General features: G+C 46.3%; 1 protein-coding gene across 1 annotated transcript; it reads left to right on the top strand.

The window, feature by feature from the left end:
• Positions 1-5,868: 5,868 nt before the first annotated feature.
• Tmprss5 (transmembrane serine protease 5) lies at positions 5,869-17,165 on the top strand. Its single transcript, XM_048795721.1, has 12 exons — positions 5,869-5,965; positions 6,265-6,363; positions 6,898-7,020; positions 8,436-8,571; positions 8,920-9,033; positions 10,646-10,689; positions 11,354-11,516; positions 12,502-12,680; positions 14,312-14,410; positions 14,875-15,017; positions 15,274-15,426; positions 16,378-17,165. Exons 1-12 carry the CDS (start codon positions 5,869-5,871, stop codon positions 16,384-16,386), a joined length of 1,359 nt encoding a protein of 452 aa, XP_048651678.1. The 3' UTR covers positions 16,387-17,165.
• The last annotated feature ends 1,200 nt before the right edge of the window (positions 17,166-18,365 follow it).

An 18,365-nucleotide genomic window follows, 5' to 3' on the forward strand; every position in this document is an offset into this window, starting at 1 on the left:
AAGCCCTTTGGAAAGCACATGTCTCTTGCCATGTATCCTGGCTGTTGTACATGGAGTTATAGGATCTGTGTGCCATGCTGGGTTTTGGTCTTGCTTTGGTCACATCCCTTCTTTCTATGACTCTATTTCTCCTTTTGGAATGGGAATGTTTACACTATGCCACTGTATATTGGATATATGTAATCTGTTTTTTAATTTTAGAGGGGATCATAATCAAGAGTTTACTTTGAGTCTCAGATGAGACTTTGGACTGTGACTTTTGAGCAATGCTGGAACCATTAACCCTATGGGACTCTTGGAGATGAACTAAGTGCATTTTGAATTGTGAGATGGACACAAGCTCTTGGGGGCCAGGGATGGAATGTTATGATCTAGATATGTAATGTCCCCCCAAAGTTCCTGTGTTAATGCAAGAATTTTGGAGGTAAAATAATTATATTTTGAGAACTATAACCTAATTAGTCCATCTTTGTTTGAGTTAACTGGGTGATAACTATAGGAATATGGGGCATGGCTGGAGGAGGTGGGTCACTGGGGGAAGTACTGTGAGGGTTCATCTTCCCTGAAATCCCTTCCTCTCCCTCTCTGCTTCCTGGGCCACCATGTCCTGAGCAGCTTCCCTGCAACATGCCCTTCTGCCATAACATGCTGCCTTACCTTGGGCCCAAAGCAATGGAGTTGGCCCACCTTGTATTAAATCTCTGAAACCACCAACCAAATCAAACTTTTGCTCCTGTAAGCTTTCTTATCAGGTGTCTTGTTCACAGTGATGAAAAGCTGACTAACACAACATATGGGCTTTCTAGATTCCCAGATATTTATTGGAGCTATTGAAAGCTGCTTATTGGCATCTCCTTCATCAGATTTTTCTTTTGAGTATTTTAGGTTGACTACTGTTTGGCTCAACTATTATCCACTTGCCATGTCAGCTATGAAATCCAATAGTTGTCGCCAATTGTTTTCAACAGGTGCCCTTAGGTAAAACAGCTTTTCAAGTAGGGCAAACACCAAGTCAGCTTAAATAAAGACAGTCTTGCAAATGGGATCTTCCAGGGAACCACTAGATAGGTCAAATTGTGAGAACTCTCTGGAATGAGGTTTTGAAGGATATCTAAGCCTTTTCTACCCATTTTTGTGGCTACCAGACTGCTATTTTCTATCATAATTGTGGGATGTTGGTTTTCAAGGCTAATGCAGAATTGAAGTGAGGGGGATGGAATTAGAACAAATTAAAATGCACAAAGCTGACTGTTCTTACCGAGATTATGTTGCCTTTTTTTTTTTTTTTTTTTTTAATAAACACTTCCCAGGTTGCTGTGAGCTTTTGGTTAGTTTCCAGAGTCTTGAAAAAATTGATTCTGACAATTTCTTTGCTAGTTTTTTTTCACTGCTTTAATGGAGGAGAGAATTTTCAGAGGTCTTTACTCTGTCATTTTCATTGACATCACCTGAGATATGTTTGAAATGCCCTTTTCTGTGATTGTTTTCTCATTTCTCAAAACTCAGTTCAAATGTCTCCTCCATTGTGAAGCCCTCTGGGCAAAAGATTCAGCTATTCCTCTATTCTCCTATACCTCTGTGTTCAGGCCTCGGTAATTTCACTTTTCACAAATAGCAGTTATTTATATCTGTTCCTGTCTCTCCTTTTAGCATGCTAGCTCCACGCCTGTGACTATTCATCCCTCATGCCAGGCTCCTTCCTGACACAGTTTGTAGACTGAAGAGCATTGCCCCTAGGTGACCTCAGAACCTAACCAGGGGATTTTCAGCAATGGCCACCATTCCTCTCCTACATCTATAGTTCAGCTGACCTCCCTCTCTTGTTGTATTGTGTGCAAAGAGCTCTGTGTGCTGGCCATAAGCTCAGAGGACATACTAAGTGTATGGGGAACAGAGAGAGCAAAAAGGGAAAATAAAGCCTGTGTGGATGAGTTTCAACAGTGATAATAATAATACTAGACACCAAGATAAGAGCGTTATATTCAATATCTTATATAATTCTATCAATGTTGTTAGGTACTATTACCCTAATTTTATAGGTGAGGTCATTAAGGGAAATGGGAGATGAAACGATGAAAGCTTGACTCAGAAGCCCATATTCTTAGCCATTCCATATGAGGGCTCTATGAGAGGAAGATTGGAGGAGAGGAAGCCACACCAGCCTTTCCCTTCCCTGGGACTGTCCCACTTCCTTGTCTAATGGGATGTGGTTTCCAGGTGTGTTCAGACCAGCCTGGGCTCAGCTGGGATATCTTATATTTTGAAACAAGGTAGCACTGAGGATTCTTATAATGACTGGCTCCTAGGGCAGATAGGGTGGAGAGGCTCCTCTTCCTAGTGTTAAGGTAAGAGGTATAACCCTGAGGAGAAAGATCCCTCATCTTCATTGCAACAACTCCAACCTACGTGTTACAAGAGAAGAGAGTTAAGAGGAAGTTCCTAGGGGAGAAAACAGGAGGTTGTCCATGCAGGGCCCTGCTAGGGGCCCTGCTAGTTCAGCCCCCACAACAGAGCTGCTAGAGGAGGCACTTTCCACCAGCCAAAAGAGGGGGAGAGAGAAGTTGGAGCAGAGATAGCACATGTGGGTCAATGGCACTGATGTAAGGTGACATCCCCAGACTGCTAGAAAAACCAAACCACACAGAAGTGAGATGTAATCCAGAGGGCTCAGAAACATTTCAACGAATGCTAATATCAGTCGCTCTCAGCAGGACAGTCCTGTCAGCAGGAAGGGGGAATTGTGTTAGCATGCATGGGGCACACTTTTTGGCACAAGGGACCTGGTTGCTAAGCAACAGTAGTTGGCCTCCCCTCCTCCCCATAACCTTTTTCTGTTTCTGAGCTTCCAGTTAGCAGATGGGAGGGGCTGGGGCTGCCCAGCCCAGCCCAGCCCTTGGCCCCCTTCCCTACAACAAGGGATCTATTCATGGGTCCTGAGCAGAGCTTATTGTCTCTCTGGTGCGTATCTGTGTGTGTGTGTGTAGGGGGGACAAAGGGAAGGGCCATGTGTAAACCAGGGAGACTTCATCCTCCAACCAAGCAGGCTGGGCTATTTAATCAATGCTGACACAAGGACAGGAGCAGAACCCTGCCTAGCAGACCCTGAGGCTTATATCAGTGCCAGTGACCCACATGGTAAGACTATGTCTCTGTGCCATCCCCTGCCCTGGTCTTTTTCTTTCTTTTTCCTGCCTTTGGGACTCTAGGCTGGTGAAAAGAGCCTGCTTGGGCAGCTCTGGTACAGGGGCTGAGTCCTAGCAAGGGCCCTTTAGGGATAACCCCCTGTTTTCTCCCTAGGAACTGCATTTTATTCTCTTTTCTTGTCCTCCATAGGCCTAGTGAAGTGCTTTGCACATAGGTGATATTTAGCAAATCATTATTACATTGAACTCCCACTTCCAAAGAGGACTAAGAGGTCCTGTACTATGAAAGACCATGTTTTAAGGCCACCACATAAGCTTGGGTAGGTGGAATTTGAGGTAGGGCAATACCTAAGGTGAGGCTAGTTTGTTCATAGATTGGGTTTAAAGCCTAGCTCCCTGGATACTGAAACAGGAGGAAAGGCTGGGCAGGCCCTGAAATTCTTTCTAGAGCAGGCCCTACCTCTCTGCTCTGAGGGACATCAGCTCAAAAGAAGCTCCATAGAAGAATCTAAAACCTCATATGCCCACACTATTGCCTTCTCGGCTGCCTTTTCCAAGCCTGCTATCCTTCAACCTCATTACCTGGGCCCTGTGAGTGTCATCTCTAAGCACAGAAGGAGTGTGTGTGTGGTAGGGTGCAAATCATGGCCAGTGTTTCTCCTGAAGAAGCAACTGCTTCTGGTGGGAGATCCAGTCTTACAGGTCCTGGCTGTGATTGGTGTAGGGACAGGGAGGTGGGCTGGTACCTCACTTCATAGGAAGGTGTTGGACTGCTGGCCCATGTGTGAGCTGAGCTGGTGTGGAAGCTCGTGGGTTCCAGGAAATTGTTTTCAGACCATTTGGAGTTAGCTGTCCTGGGTGAGTCTGACAAAGGCCTTCTGTACCATAGTCAGAGGACCAGGAAAGCCAGTTCAATGAACCATAAAGGCAGGAGTAAAGAGGGTTTTAGTGAGAAAAGTGCATTTCATTCAACACATGAAAATCACATCTAGGCCAATGATGTTTTGCAGTCATGTTTCAGGCTGTGAAACAGTGGAAACAACCAATGGAAACAAACTGTGTGTTGACAGAGACAGATCTGCAGGGCAGATGTGTCACTCCCATTATAAGAGGTCTTATCTACTCTACTGATAAGTTCCTGGAGGAAGGATCCGAAGCTTATATGTATTCCTTATTCATATTAATATAGTTCACATTTGCATTGTGCTTTATAATTTATAAAGCCATTTCAATCACATTTTCTTGTTTTCCCTTCCTTTCTTTCTTCCTTGTTTCCTCCTATGTACTTTATCTAAGTTCTCCTTTTGTGCCAAAAGGGGACCAAGAAGTCCTCTTATACACAGGCCCTGAGATACATAGCCGAATGAGGAAGGAAAGAGAAAGAAGCAGCATACAGGGCCACAATAGGTGCTGTAGGAGTTGAGGAAAACTCCCTACTACATTGAGTCCTGAAGGGTTAGTAGGAGTCAGCTTCCTGGGGAAGGGGACAGCAGGTGCAAAGTCTCTGTGGTGTGAGAGTGCCTCAAGGTGCTTGGGAATGGCATATTTATCAGCATGTCCCTGAGCTGGGCTGTGGAGGGACTTAGTGGGGGAAATAAGGAAGGGTGAGATCATAGATGGACCTATGGAGTTTGGATTGGTCCCAAGGCTGCAAAGATTCAGTGGTACTTTAAAGATGGGGTCTCTGTGCTTGCTTTGCTTTTTAGAGTAATTTTGCAGGTTACTCTGGCTCTGTAGTATAGAGAATAACAGAGGGAGATAAGATACTAGAGAAAGGAGATTACTCAATAGCAAGTATTACATTCTATAAATGAGAAAATTGAATCTCATTTATTTGGTGACATAGCCTGAGTTTTCCCAGTTCACATAAATAGGTTATAGACCTTACTTTGAACTGTTTTTTTTCCCCTAAGATTTTATGTTTTATTTCTCTTCTTCATGGCTCAAGAGTCTCAGACACACATATGACTTATTCTGCACTATGCTTTCTTGTGTATCTTGGCATACTCAGTCCTCTTTGCCTGGACTACCTAATGCCCATATAGTTCAAGTCCTGTTCATCCATGAGGGCCTCTTTTTCTAGGAAGCCCCTCTTGATTTCATCAGTGTCAGTGGTAGTTTAGTTGAAGTTTTCTTGGGTCACTTAACACATTCCACTTTGTTTTTATGACATATTTGGGACAGTATTGCAGATATTTTGAGGCAGTGGTGAAGTGGTTTATGCTTACTTATCCTGAACTCCCTACAGTATCCCCCATAGTGACCTGTGCACTTGGGCTAAATAATATTTTCTGAATGAATGAAGGGAAGGGTGGGTATAGGTAGGAGAGACTTCTTTCCCTCTGAGATAGAAAGAATGAAGGAAGGTAGGATCTTGAAGCCTGGACTGGGATATTGAGGGACCATCAGCCTTGATGCTCATGCTGGAGATAAGACCAGGGAGAGGTTAATCAGGAGTGTGGGCTTTGGAGTGACTAAGTCTGAATTCAAGTCTTCACTCTGATACTCAGGCTACGTGAGAGTAAGATGGGTGAAGTTAAGGCCTCAAGGAGTGCCAAGAGGTCCTGCAGGGAACACATAGGGAGACCCCAAGGGGATAAAAGTTTGTAGGCAGCAGCAGGAGCACGGTCAAGATTAGAGTGTACACTTGGAGTGGGCTGAGGCTTTTCTCTGCAGACTTTGATGTCGGGATCCTGGGATCTGACAACTATTTCCCCAGAGCCTGATGCTGGATGATCAAGTACCTATGGAGGTTCAGTGTGCAGAGGAGGGCCCAGCACCTGCGATCTCCAGAGCAGAGCCGGGAGACCAGCCACAGCCCAGTAGGCCTGACTGGGGAATGACAGTGAAGGGTAATCCTCTTATATTACCTTTCTTCTCCTTGGGTCAACCCTATATGATTGATGGTGAGAGAGTGTCCACTCTTTATCCCCTATTTGCTTTTGCTTTCTGTTTCCCATTGGGGAATTGAGTGGGACCTGGGGTTTCAGGGATCAGGGCATTGCACTTACCCATTCCAGGTTCAGGGAGCCGGGGTGGGCTCCTGCTGGAGTTTGGTGTGTGGAGTAAGGTTGGCTGGCAGGAGCTGAGAACCCAGAGAGCCCTCTGTCCTCCTCCACAGTCTCCAAGGTGGGGCGCTGGTGCTCTGTGCGACGTGGCTGTGTGGTGCTGGGAGCCCTGGGACTGCTGGCTGGTGCAGGTGTCGGCTCATGGCTCCTGGGTCAGTGCTGGGTCCCTTCTGTGGTCTTGAAGGGACAAAGACAGGATCTGGGGGAAAGTGGAAGGGAGAAGCAAGTGTTGAGCAGGCATTATAAGCAAGCAGCTGAGATGAGCACCTTTCTCAACTGCTCTGTATAGACAGTAAGAAGAGAAGGGGTGAATGCAACAGAATGGATTTAGGCTCCATGTAGAGAAGAATGTTTAGTCTTACTGTGAGAAGTAGTGTCCTGAGTTACCTGAGGATGATTCAGGGCAGCCCTAATCAGGCTTTTTCTAGAAGTCTTTTCCATGAGAAAGAAAGAGACAGACAGAGAAAGACAAAGAGAAAGACAGAGAGACAGAGACAGAGCATTGTGCCTCTCCTCTGAAGATTGGGTAGGGGGCACCTAAAGGCAGGTGGTGGAGAAGGAGTCCCCAGGTCCAGGTCTGCCTCTGCAGCAAGAGTGTCTTGTCCTGTGCCTTGACCCCCTCTCTTGGAAATTTGTTCCTTTGCCCCAGCTCTTCTCTGTGACTCTCTTTTTGTTCTTCTCTAAAGTACTGTATCTGTGGCCAGCTGCCTCTCAGCCCATTTCTGGGACCTTGCAGGATGAGGAGATGATGTTGAACTGCTCAGTGGCCAGCAATGAGGAAGTTCTGCTCCCTTCAATTCCCAAAGCAGGTGGGCCACACTCACGAGTGTAAAAGATATCCCCTCTCCTCTCAGCCCAGGATTCCCCCCTCCCAGGAGCAGGAGGACCCAAATGAAGGGCTGTCAGTTCACTGCTATCATTTGCCTCTCCCTCCTCTAATGTGAGGGTGGTGATAGGTCTACCTAGCAGACCCTGAATCAGAATAAAAAAAAAGGTTGGGGATGTGATCAATGGTTAGGCACAACTAGGTTCAATCCCCGGTACGTACTTACACACACACACACACACACACACACACACACACACACACACATATTTATATCTAAAAATATGCATAAAGCTACAAGCTAATATATAAAAAGAGCTTAGTTCAGAGCCTGTGCAGTCTGCTTAGGTTGCCATAACAAAGTGCCATGGACTGGGTGGCTTAAACCACAATTAATTTTCTTAGTGTTCTGCTTCAAGATAGGCCAAAGGGGTGAGAGGGAAGGGAGAGGACATGGGGGTAGAAAAGAAGGTGGAATGAGATGGACATTATTACCCTAAGTACATGTATGAAGACATGAATGGTGTGAATATACTTTGTATACAACCAGAGATATGAAAAATTATGCTGTATATGTGTAATACAAATTGTATTGCATTCTGTTGTCATATATAATAAATTAAAATAAAAAATTTTAAAAAAAGTTTTCTTATAATTCTGGAGGCTAGAAGTTCAAATGCAAGGTGTTAAAAATTTGTTTTTTAGTAGTAGATGGCTGCCTTCTTACTGTGTCCTCTGGGGACCTTTCTTCTATTTGCTAGGACACAGAGAGAAAAAGTAAGCAACCATATGCTTGCTGTCTCTTTCTGTTCTTAAGAGGATACCAGCCCCATCAGATCAGACACCACCCTGGTGACCTCATTTAATTTTAATTACATTATTCAAGGCCCTATCTCCAATTACAGTCACATTGGGAGTGAGGCAGGAATCAGGGGTGGGGGGTGGGGCGGGGCACATTTCAGTCCTTAACAGCTTGATAAAAGCAGACACTCAATAAATGATAACTATTATTGTCATGAGGTTTGAAATCTGAAGACCTGGACTTAAGTCCTGTGTCCATCTCTTGCTCATTCTGTGCTTTTGGACAAGTTGCTTTACCTCTGTGCCTTATTTCCCTTTGCAGAATTGGAGGGTGGTAATAGTCATTGCATACAGCTGCCTTGATGAGTGATGCATGGAGCACCTTCCAAAGCACACAGTTAAACACAAAATGGAAAAATCTCAACAAATAGGGTTATATTATTTTTAGGATTGGCTTGACACATGGGGGAACAGGGAGACTGACATGGGGTGACTTGGATGACCACTGAGGCTTCTTCTGGTCCCACAGAGCTCCAGGTCCTCTTCTTCCTGTCCTATCCCTATCCCTGGGATATTGTTTTCATGCTGTGGTTTCAGTGTCTTTCAGAATAAATAGTGGGGACTTCTTGCTGGAAGTGAAGGTGAGAGCACGTCCAGCCTGGCTCTTGGTCTGCCATGAGGGCTGGAACCCTGCCCTGGGTATGAGGATCTGCCAGAGCCTTGGGCATCTCAGGTAACAAGAGCAGGATTTGGAGCCTGGGGAGGTGGAGGGCTACCTGGAGTTGGACACCTCCATTTTCCTGTCACCATCAAAGCACTCAGCAAATAGCAAGTGGTCTTTCTGATCATCTTCTAGCCTCTGGGCATGATGGTGCCCCAGCTATTTCTCTCCTTTGAGTACTGCTGCTTTTCTTCTGTTTTCTTTTAGCCTCACAGCTTTTTAACAAAAATAACTCTCAGAAGAAATCATTGTCTTAGTCATTACACTAGTTGAGTGTCTTGTGCACATTCTAGTTGTGATTAACCAGTATCTTTCCCACTGCAGTTTAAAGCTCATTTCCTCCCATTCTGTTCTGCCAAGACTCATTCACCATAAGGGAGTCAACCTGTCTGACACCATGCTCAACAGCTCCCAGAAGTTTGCTCGGCTCTCTCCTAGTCTGGAGGGCCTTCTGAAGGAGGTGTGGCAGCTCAGGTAGGGCTTCTGAGGTTAGGTGAGTGGGGCCCTTTACTTCCTGGTGGGCAGTCCAGAAAAATCTTTCAGGGGAGACGGTGGTGAGGTCATTGGCAGTATAAGGAGGAGAGCAGAGGAATGTTTCCCAGTCAGAAATTACAAACCCAGTTCACATGGGCCCTGCTCATTACAGTGGCCATATGTTATTTGTCTCTCACAAGAAATGAAGGGCTGGTTGTTGTTATCTCAGGACTTGGAATGTTGCTCTTATCCCCTTTTACTGAGTCTCAGTGAGGTTAAAAAGTCTTGTCCAAGGTCTCATAACCGATAAATAGCTAGGCCAAGTCTTGAAACCAGGCCTCTCTCTAAGCTGAGTGATCTCTCAATGCTGCCACTTTATATTTATATAACTCTGGAATCTTTTGGAGAAAGATAGTCAAGTGGTTCTAGTTAAGAGCTGCTTGGGGCCTCAAGTATGTCGAAGAAAAGAGGCTTGGGAATGGAGCAGGCTCTTCCCCAAACCCTCAGGATGGGTTGGTGTGATTTGGCACAAGCTGAGAGGACTTTGTCCCTGCCTGGGCTTCCTCAAGCTGCCCAGAAATTTCCTGGGCTGGAGGGGTGGGTTCCCTTTCACTGCTCTGAAGCCTTCTCATCCTTGCCCTGCTTCTCATCTTTGTGCTTTGGGGCCCCTTCTGCCTAGCTCCTTCCCAAGGGGTCATCCCCAGGAATGTACTGGAGGTAGAAGGCCCGACCAAGTCTTTGTCTTAGATTCCTGAATGGTCAAGTGGATATGGGAATGGGACTGATTCCTCTAGGAGAGCAGATGGGTGGCTGTAGGTTTGGAAAATTAGAATCTAAGAAGACTAGGCCTTGGGCTGCAGGAGGAAAGAGATGAGTAAGGAAAGAGATGAGCACTGGGTCAAAAAGGAATTGAGGCTTATCCTAAGAGAGACAGATGCTGGGTGTGATGGTGTACACCTGTAATCCCACTTGGGAGCTGAGACAGGAGGATCGAGAGTTCAAAGCCAGCCTCAGCAACTTAGCAAGGCCCTAAGCAACTCAGTGAGATAAAATACAAAATAGGGCTGGTGATATGGCTCAGTGGTTGAGTGCCCCTGAGTTCAGTCCCTGGTACCCCCCCACCACACACACACTCCCCCCCCCACCCCAAAGAGAGAAGCAGGAAAGAGGAGAGCAAAAATACAAATATGCAGACCTGGGACAGAAAACAGTGAACCTGGAAAGGAGCACAGGGAAAAAGGCTCTATTCACTCATCCACTCAATATCCATTCATTTACCCACTGAATATATGTTTATTCAGGGCCTTTTAGTGGAAACAGCTGGATTTTCTCATCTATAAATAACCACATTTGTAAATTTGGGCCCTGACCAGATGGATCCTTAAGGACCTTGAAAGCTTTCTGTTACCCTCTGGAAGACCTGGCCTACTGTGTGCTGTTGTCCTGAGAACTGCTTACAAGGTGTTTGGGTGGAGGCAGGAAGAGAAGGGTGGTGTTCTTCAGGCCTTCTACATGACAGCCCTAAGAACTGTTTACCACCCCCCCTCCATGCCTGGGGCATGTGTGGCCTCGGGTTGGCCCTGTCCAACTTCTTGCTGCTGCCTTTTTGCAGGGACAACTGTACTTCTGGTCAAGTTGTTTCCCTCAAATGCTCTGGTGAGTCATGTCCTGGACCTAGGAAAATGGGTGAGAGAAAGGAGTTTCCCTGCTCTGCTGAGTATGGAGTATGGAAGAGCCTTGAAGAGAGGCTCAGTTGGGTCTGAGTGGTCCTTGCCCATGTGCTCATCCATATGCTGGGCTCCTTCTCGCAGGTGAAGTCTGCCCAAACAAAGCCCCTTTAGTTCTCTGTTATGTCCCCAACCAGGTACCGTGCTGGCTAATCATGTTTCTATTTCACTACTCCACTCTATCTTGGCCTTTGGCATTTACTGCCCCTTTCTTCTGAAGAACCTGAAAGGTGGAATTGTTATTGGCTGCTGAGAAATTTGTTAGTAGTTTCAGGAGACTAAGGGTGAGTAGTGAATTAGGGTCCAAACGGGAAACAGTCTGGGTCCTTTCACCTCTCTTCCCACCCATCTATCCACATATCCATTGGACTTCTACACATTTATCCATACTTTGACCTCTACTGTGGAATCGACATAAGGGCTCCATAGATCCCACAAACACCATCCCTTCTGTCAGAAAGCCCACAGATGGGTAATCAACATTCCTATCTTCCTATTCCCCCTACTTAGGACCAGGAATAATAAATGAGCTGTTCACACTGGCTCTCAGGCACTTGGCTTTCTCTTTCTGGCTTACCCTTCTCTGTTGGCAGAGTGCGGCACAAGGCCTCTGGCTTCCCGGATAGTTGGTGGGCATGCTGTAGCTCTTGGGCGCTGGCCATGGCAGGCCAGTGTGACCCTTGGCTCCCGACACACATGTGGGGGTTCTGTACTGGCGCCCCACTGGGTGGTGACTGCTGCGCACTGCATACACAGGCAAGTCTTGGGGGCTGATGGGGAGGTGAGGATCTCAGTTACCTTTTCTGTTTGTCCTGTATAAAGTGTCCTGTACAATTGCTGCCTCCAGGTGTCCATTCTAAGTGGGCAAGGGTGGTATTCTCCCTGTCAGTGTCAAATTCAGCTCTGCACAAACAACAGTAGTCAAAGACTGGTTCTTTATATTCACACAGTTTTTAAGTTTCTAAGATGCTTTTGCATTCATTGCACTCTGCTTCTTAATGTTTATTACCACTGTAATTAAATCGTTTTTCATGTAATTACTAATTGAATGTCTTTCTCCACCTTTTAGATTGGAAGCTCCAGGAGAGCAGGGACTCTTGGTCTCATTGGTCTAAGAATCTAAAAAGACTCTTGGTCTAAAAATCCCTTTGTAGATTTCTCCACTGCTGTGTCCTCAGTGACTAGAACATTCCCTGGAATATAATAGATGCTTAATCAATATTAGTTGGAGGGATGAACAAATGAATGATGAATGGATGAGTTCTTTGAGTCTCTTCTCTTGGTGGCAGGCAAGTCAGAGAGTATAAACTTAATTTTATGGGGAAAATGTTGCTAGGGAGGGAAGAACCTCCCTCAGGTCACACACAGTGTGACAGGTCTGAGGGAAGTTTTTTGACATAGGTTGGAGTTTTCATATCTTACAAGGCCTTCCAACATTAAGCCTGAAGGGTGATTATACAGGAGAGAGGGAGCAATTGGTGGTTGCAGATGACCTGTAGTATCTTGTTTCTCTGTCCATCAGTCATTAAGCACCTGTTAGGCACCTACTGCATGTCCAGTGTCTTGCCAGCTGCTAGGGTGATAATAAGAGGCATGATTCTTGGGTCCCAGGAACTTGGAGGTTTGTGACAGTGGTCCCCTCTAATGACCTCTCTGGCCAACTTCCTCCACTCACTACCTTACTTATGTCTACCTTCTCTAACTCTTCCTTCCATGGGCTCAGCATGGTCTCTTTGTGCAGTTTCAGGTTGTTCCGCCTGTCCAGCTGGCGGGTTCATGCAGGACTGGTCAGCCATAGCACCATTAAGCCACACCAGGGGGCTATGGTGGAGAAAATCATCTCCCACCCCCTCTACAGTGCTCAAAGTCATGACTATGATGTTGCCCTTCTGCGTCTTCGGATACCACTCAACTTCTCAGGTGAGAGACCCTGGCCCTGGGACTACCAGGCTAGGAATGTAGTGAGAGAGGAACAGGGACTGGGTGGCAGGAGAGGCTAGCTGATTTCTAGGGTATCCTCCTAGCACTGTAAACTAAAAAGTACACCATTCACTTTGGATCATAGTGACTTTTGCAATATCCTAGACCTGAAGTTGTTCCAATTCTTGAACAGGCTCTTTTAGGGACAAAAATTCAGGCCCTCTTCATAAAAGGTCATGCTGATTGAATTTGCTTTGACGTCCCAAGCAGGGTTTCACAGGTGCCTCATTCAACAATAGACTGCTCTACCCCTGTTCCCAGACTGGTCCAAAGTCCCAACCATTTTGTGAAATGTTGGAGTTAAAGAAATTTACTTCTCCACATATCCTTTCTCTCAGTCTTTGTAACAAACCTGGCAAGTAGATGAAATGTATATACAGACAAAGACATTGATGCTCAGGGAAGGAAGTAACTTTTTTAAGGTCATGTGACAAACTTCTGCCTTCAAAGCCAGGACTCCTCTTGCCAAAGCACCTGCCATAGAAGAGTGAGCCCAGGCTGCAGTTGTTCCAGCTGCTGTTCCCCTGAACATGCACCTGCATGTGGACACTCTGCTACAAACACACACTTACAGAAAAACACACATGTGTGCACTGGGTTACATATACAGACACACCTGTGCATTCACACTTTCTCATGCACAGACATGCTTACCCCATCTGTTTGTGTGCACTCACATGCCCACACTTACTTGTGCACACACAAACTTATGCACTCAGCACTCCTCTTTCCCATCACTATCCACTTGGATTTCTCAAACAACAGTGGTTGCTATACGCATTTCACAAATCTTATCACATATGTGTACTATTGCTCAAATAGTTAATGTTTCTAAATTAACTTACATAAATATATTTTAAAGAGAAAACTACCTGATTGGAGAACCTATATAACTATAGTAAATAGGTAGTAACTATAAAAATATGTACTGTGAAAACAAACTGATAAGTAAGTTCTAGGTTGCTGGAGTCCTCTGTAGGGGTTGTTGGGCCAGGACCTGCTCTCCTCTGTTCAGTGGGAGATTGACAACATTGAGAGAAGTACAAACTAGCACCAGACAGAGTCTTTCTCCTTGATTCAATAAGAGGTACTGAAAGAGAATTGAAAAGGAAATAGTTCTCTCCCCAAATGAGTGAGTGTTTATGAAATGGCACGTCTATATTCTATCTAAAATCATGTTTGGCTCCACCTATAGGATGTGTCATATACTTTTGGAAATACTTCTCTAGGGATCAGATACCCTAGGGAAAGCCAAAACTGGGTTCTTGCTAAAAATTTTGTACCCAGGGCCAGAAGGTGTTTCCATTCTCCCTCAGTCCCCAGGTGGAGGTAGAAAGCAAGTGCATTGCCTACCTCTAGAGGGCGCCATGCACAACGCAGTTTACACATTGTTTCTTAAAAAGAGTCCTTCCCAGGGTGGGACTGTGCCCAGCCTGGACAGCCCTACATGAAGCCTGGTGGAGGCAAGGCACCAGGACTGTTGAGAAAGGGGATAAGGAGGATCTTTGCTCAGCCTCTGCTGGAGGGAAGCCGAGCCTGAATCGGGACCAGGACCTTGTGCCTCTCCACAGACACTGTGGGCGCTGTGTGCTTGCCAGCTGAGGAACAGCATTTTCCAAGTGGCTCGCAGTGCTGGGTGTCTGGCTGGGGCCACACCGACCCCAGCCATAGTGAGTCAATTCCAAGGGCCCTCCGTGCAAAAGGGGTGGGATGAGGCATCGTTCTCCAAGGGGAGGCACACCATTTTCCCTGGCCACATGGCAGTTCCAGCCCTCATTTCCCCTGGCACCACCAGTGGCCAGTCCTGGGGGATCCAGTCTTCCCTGGCTGGGCTTTTCTGGGGAGAACAAGCACTGATGTTTTCCCTAAGCCCAGAACCTTTTACCCCCTATCCCCTTGTCCCAGGAGTGCCATGGCCTCGGCATTTGGTATATGTGTGAGTTCTCCTCCTCCTCTCCTCATTTCCAGACCCTAAATCTTCTAAACCCCAGCACCCTGTTGTGGTCCACAACTCCTGTCCTTGGCTCCCCTTTTTGAATCTCCATGCCTCTGGGACTACTAACTCTTTCCCTCTTGCTGCTCTGTCTTCTGGCCTTGCTTGGTATCCTACAGCTTTTCTTGGTGTCTCCCGCAGCCTACAGCTCAGACACGCTGCAGGATACAGTGGTGCCCCTGCTCAGCACCCAGCTCTGCAACAGCTCCTGCATATACAGTGGGGCCCTCACCCCTCGCATGATGTGTGCTGGCTACCTGGACGGGAGGGCTGACGCATGCCAGGTGTGGCCTGTGGTGAAGGGAGGGGACAGGGACCTGCTGCAGCTTGGTCCCTGGTCTGCCTATGTTGGTAGCATGAGACAGACTCTAGGAGGAATGTTCATGCTAAGGGATTATGGAGGGGGAGGCCAGCAGGTATCCTAGCAGGAAGCAGGGAGGCCTGGGAAGGAGACCCCCATTCTTCATGGGGATCTGGTTCTCCTCCACCAGGAAGGTCTGACTGTCTGTTTCTCTGTGTCTCCATGCCTGGATACCTCAGGGGGACAGCGGAGGACCCTTAGTTTGCCCAGATGGGGGCAAGTGGCACCTCGTGGGTGTGGTCAGCTGGGGACGTGGTTGTGCAGAGCCCAATCACCCAGGTGTCTACGCCAAGGTGGCTGAGTTCCTGGAATGGATCCACGAAACTGTGCAAGTGAGTGTGGGGGCAGTGATGGGGTGTGAGGCTTCTAAAGGACCTGCCCCTGGACACTGTGAATCTCACCCCATAAGCCTTGGCCCTGCTGAGGGAAGGAGAGGGGACTAGGGAATGTTCTCCAGGATGTAAGGAAGAAGTAGTGATGTTTATAACATGGAATCCATTGGATTTCTATTAATTTAAGCATTAACTGGGTAAGAATAGACTTGAGTTTGCAACCTAGGTCTGCCCTTTCCTGGGTGACCTTTGGCAAGTTCCTACCCTTGGTGAACCTCAGTGTCTTGGTCATAGCCATCCTGGCTATGTTATATGCTACTCTGATGATTAAGTGGGATGAGACCTGTCAATGCCTGTATAGGGCTAGGCTTAGGGTAAGTGATCCAAAGTATTACTAATGTAGTTATAAGTTATTGTTATTCACCCCTAGTCCCTAAATCAGTTATAAGTGACTGCATTGCTTATACTATGGAGAAACTCAAGACTTAGCTGAATTTCTAATTAACCTAATTAAACTCTTGCGAGACACTAGGCTTCATCTATTCAGTGAGGGGGCCATATTCAATAGTGTATTTCAAAGCATAGTATTTGTGTTAAGTACAATGGCAAGGGTGTGATAATGGAAATCATCTTTCTCTGAGGTTAGGCATAGAAGCAGGTGGTAGATAATACATTTTAGAGTGTCAGGGGATGTATGGATCCATCCTCTCATTCAAATCTTCCAAAATTTCTAGAGCCCCAGGTATTTTTAGTCTCCTCTGATAGAAGTGGAAATCAAGGTTCTGAATTGTTAAGTGATTTACTAAGATAAAAGTCACTTGGCTAGTGTGTAGTGGAGCATGCTGGGAATCCAGCCTATTCCTCTTTTGGTTCAGGACTCTCTGTGCTAAGTCCCATTGTTTGCTGCAATTTCACGCACATTGGTGTCATGTCTCCTGTGCTCTTTGGCAGGTTCACTAGCTGGAGAAGAAGCAGCCTCCATGGATGGATGCAGGAGTGAATCTCCTACCACTGTACACATGACCATCACCACCCACAGGCCAGCAGCTGGGCCACCCGGCCTCTCCCCTCAGACCCTGATTTCTAGTCCCTTTTTCTCATCAAAGCAGCTCCAAGACAGGAGAGAGGCTGGAGTTGGATTGGGAATGATGTGGGGAGCTGGGGGCTGAGGAGGTTACGGTGAGAGATAGAAGAAGCTACTGGAAGCAGCTGGGGGCCTGTCCTTTTGCCCTGTCCTCTCTTCAGCTCCTGTTTGCATATTTGGGGAGGATTCTCAGGGGTTCTCCTAGTCCTGCCTTCTCCCTGTGCCCTCAGGTGGGCTAAGTGCCTCCCTAGAGGAGTGCCTAGCTCAGGAGCTCCTGGGAAGAGAGGATCAAAGCTGGATAGCCCAGTTATAAGCCCATGGGAGTCAGGATCCTCCCCCCTCCCCTGTTGTCTCACCTGTTCTTATCTAGCTCTGGCAGGTCCTGCGTGGGGCAGAGACACTGTAAAACAAGGAGGTTGGAATTGGAAAATAGCGTATGGTTTTAAAATGATAGTCTGTGAACTGGTTCAAAGAGTTATGTTATTAAATTGAAGTTATGTTTGGCCCTTGGTCTGGATTTTCCCCAGCCCCCTGATTTGTAAATTATGGGATAGAAATACAGTTTTGCTCTCATATATTTTCTTTACTTCCTTCTTTCCTCCTCCTCTTCCTCTTCTTCCTCTTCCTCCTCCTTCTCCTTCTCCTTCTTTCTTTCTCCCCTTCCCCCTACCGCCCACCCTCTCTCTTTGTACTGGGTTGTATCCAGGGGCACTTTATCATGGAGCTACATTCCCAGTCCTTTTTATTTTAAATTTTGAGACAGGGTTTCACTAAGTTGTCCAGGCTGGCCTTGAACTTGTACCTCCTGTCTTAGCCTCCTGAGTCACTGATATTACAAATGCGTGCCACTATGCTGGGCTCATACATAGTTTCTGAAGCTTTGGTATTGACTTCTGTTCATCTACTCCAGAATTTTGGCAGGTGCCTAATTTTTAAAAAAATTTTTTAGTTTTATTTTTTAGTTGTTGATAGACCTTTATTTATATGTGGTGCTGAGAATCGAACCCAGTGCCTCACACATGCCAGGCAAGTGCACTACCGCTGAGCCCCAGTCCCAGCCCCCTAATTTTTAAATTCTTTACATTTGTTAAATCTACATCATGCTCTATAGTGAAAAATTCCAACTGTCCAGGGTCTCTGCAGCTTTGAGTCTGATAATACTTAAGTTGGTGCTCTCTTAGGGAAGGTTTGGCTTCCCCGCAGGTTCCATCTCTCTTCCTTAGCTCTTGTTTCAGAATTCAGCCTTTTGGCTTGGGGAGATCTCTTTCTGAGTTTATGCCCAGTTAGCATTTTCCTGGCAAAACTTCTCCTGTACACTTTCCTCTTTAGCAATTAAAATGCAATTGGCATCTTGTTTCCAAAAACTGCAATGAATTTTTTATCGTGCTTACCCAAGGAAATGCAATTAGCGTTTAGCAATAACGGGACTTTGTGAGTTTATCAGCATATTTTCTGAGGGTAGTACAAGTGATTCTTCCTTCCTGGAGGGTCTGCTCCCTTTACATGATGTACACTAAAATACAGGAGTCTCCATTTACTGTCAGGTTTATTACCTGGGGAAGACGCTGCTGGGAGTCAGCTGTCAAATTATAAAAGCAACAGAGGAGCATTCTGGTGGGTGGCAAAATACCTCCAGCCTGGAGCTTGAAGTCAGCATTTACTACTGGGCTCCTTTAGGTCCCCACCAGAAGGCAGTAAGAGAGCTGCAGGTCTCCAGGGCAGAGAGGAGCCAATAGCAAATCCATCAACTATGATCTTCTCAGTTCTTCTGATGCCAACCATAACATAAGTATTTGCTTATTTAAAAGAAAGGGATTTATTATTACCATTATTATAATAATCAGAACCTTTCAAT

This window comes from Marmota marmota, unplaced genomic scaffold, assembly GCF_001458135.2.
Source record: "Marmota marmota marmota unplaced genomic scaffold, marMar, whole genome shotgun sequence".
Lineage (NCBI taxonomy): Eukaryota > Metazoa > Chordata > Mammalia > Rodentia > Sciuridae > Marmota > Marmota marmota.

What these genes read in the sequence shown, in the direction of transcription:
- Tmprss5 (XM_048795721.1), top strand. Translation starts at nt 5,869, where the DNA reads ATGCTGGATGATCAAGTACCTATGGAGGTTCAGTGTGCAGAGGAGGGC. An exon ending in AAGGAGGTGTGGCAGCTCAG is followed by an intron (nt 9,034 to 10,645) that starts GTAGGGCTTCTG and finishes GCCTTTTTGCAG; the next exon opens with GGACAACTGTACTTCTGGTC. An exon ending in GATACCACTCAACTTCTCAG is followed by an intron (nt 12,681 to 14,311) that starts GTGAGAGACCCT and finishes GCCTCTCCACAG; the next exon opens with ACACTGTGGGCGCTGTGTGC.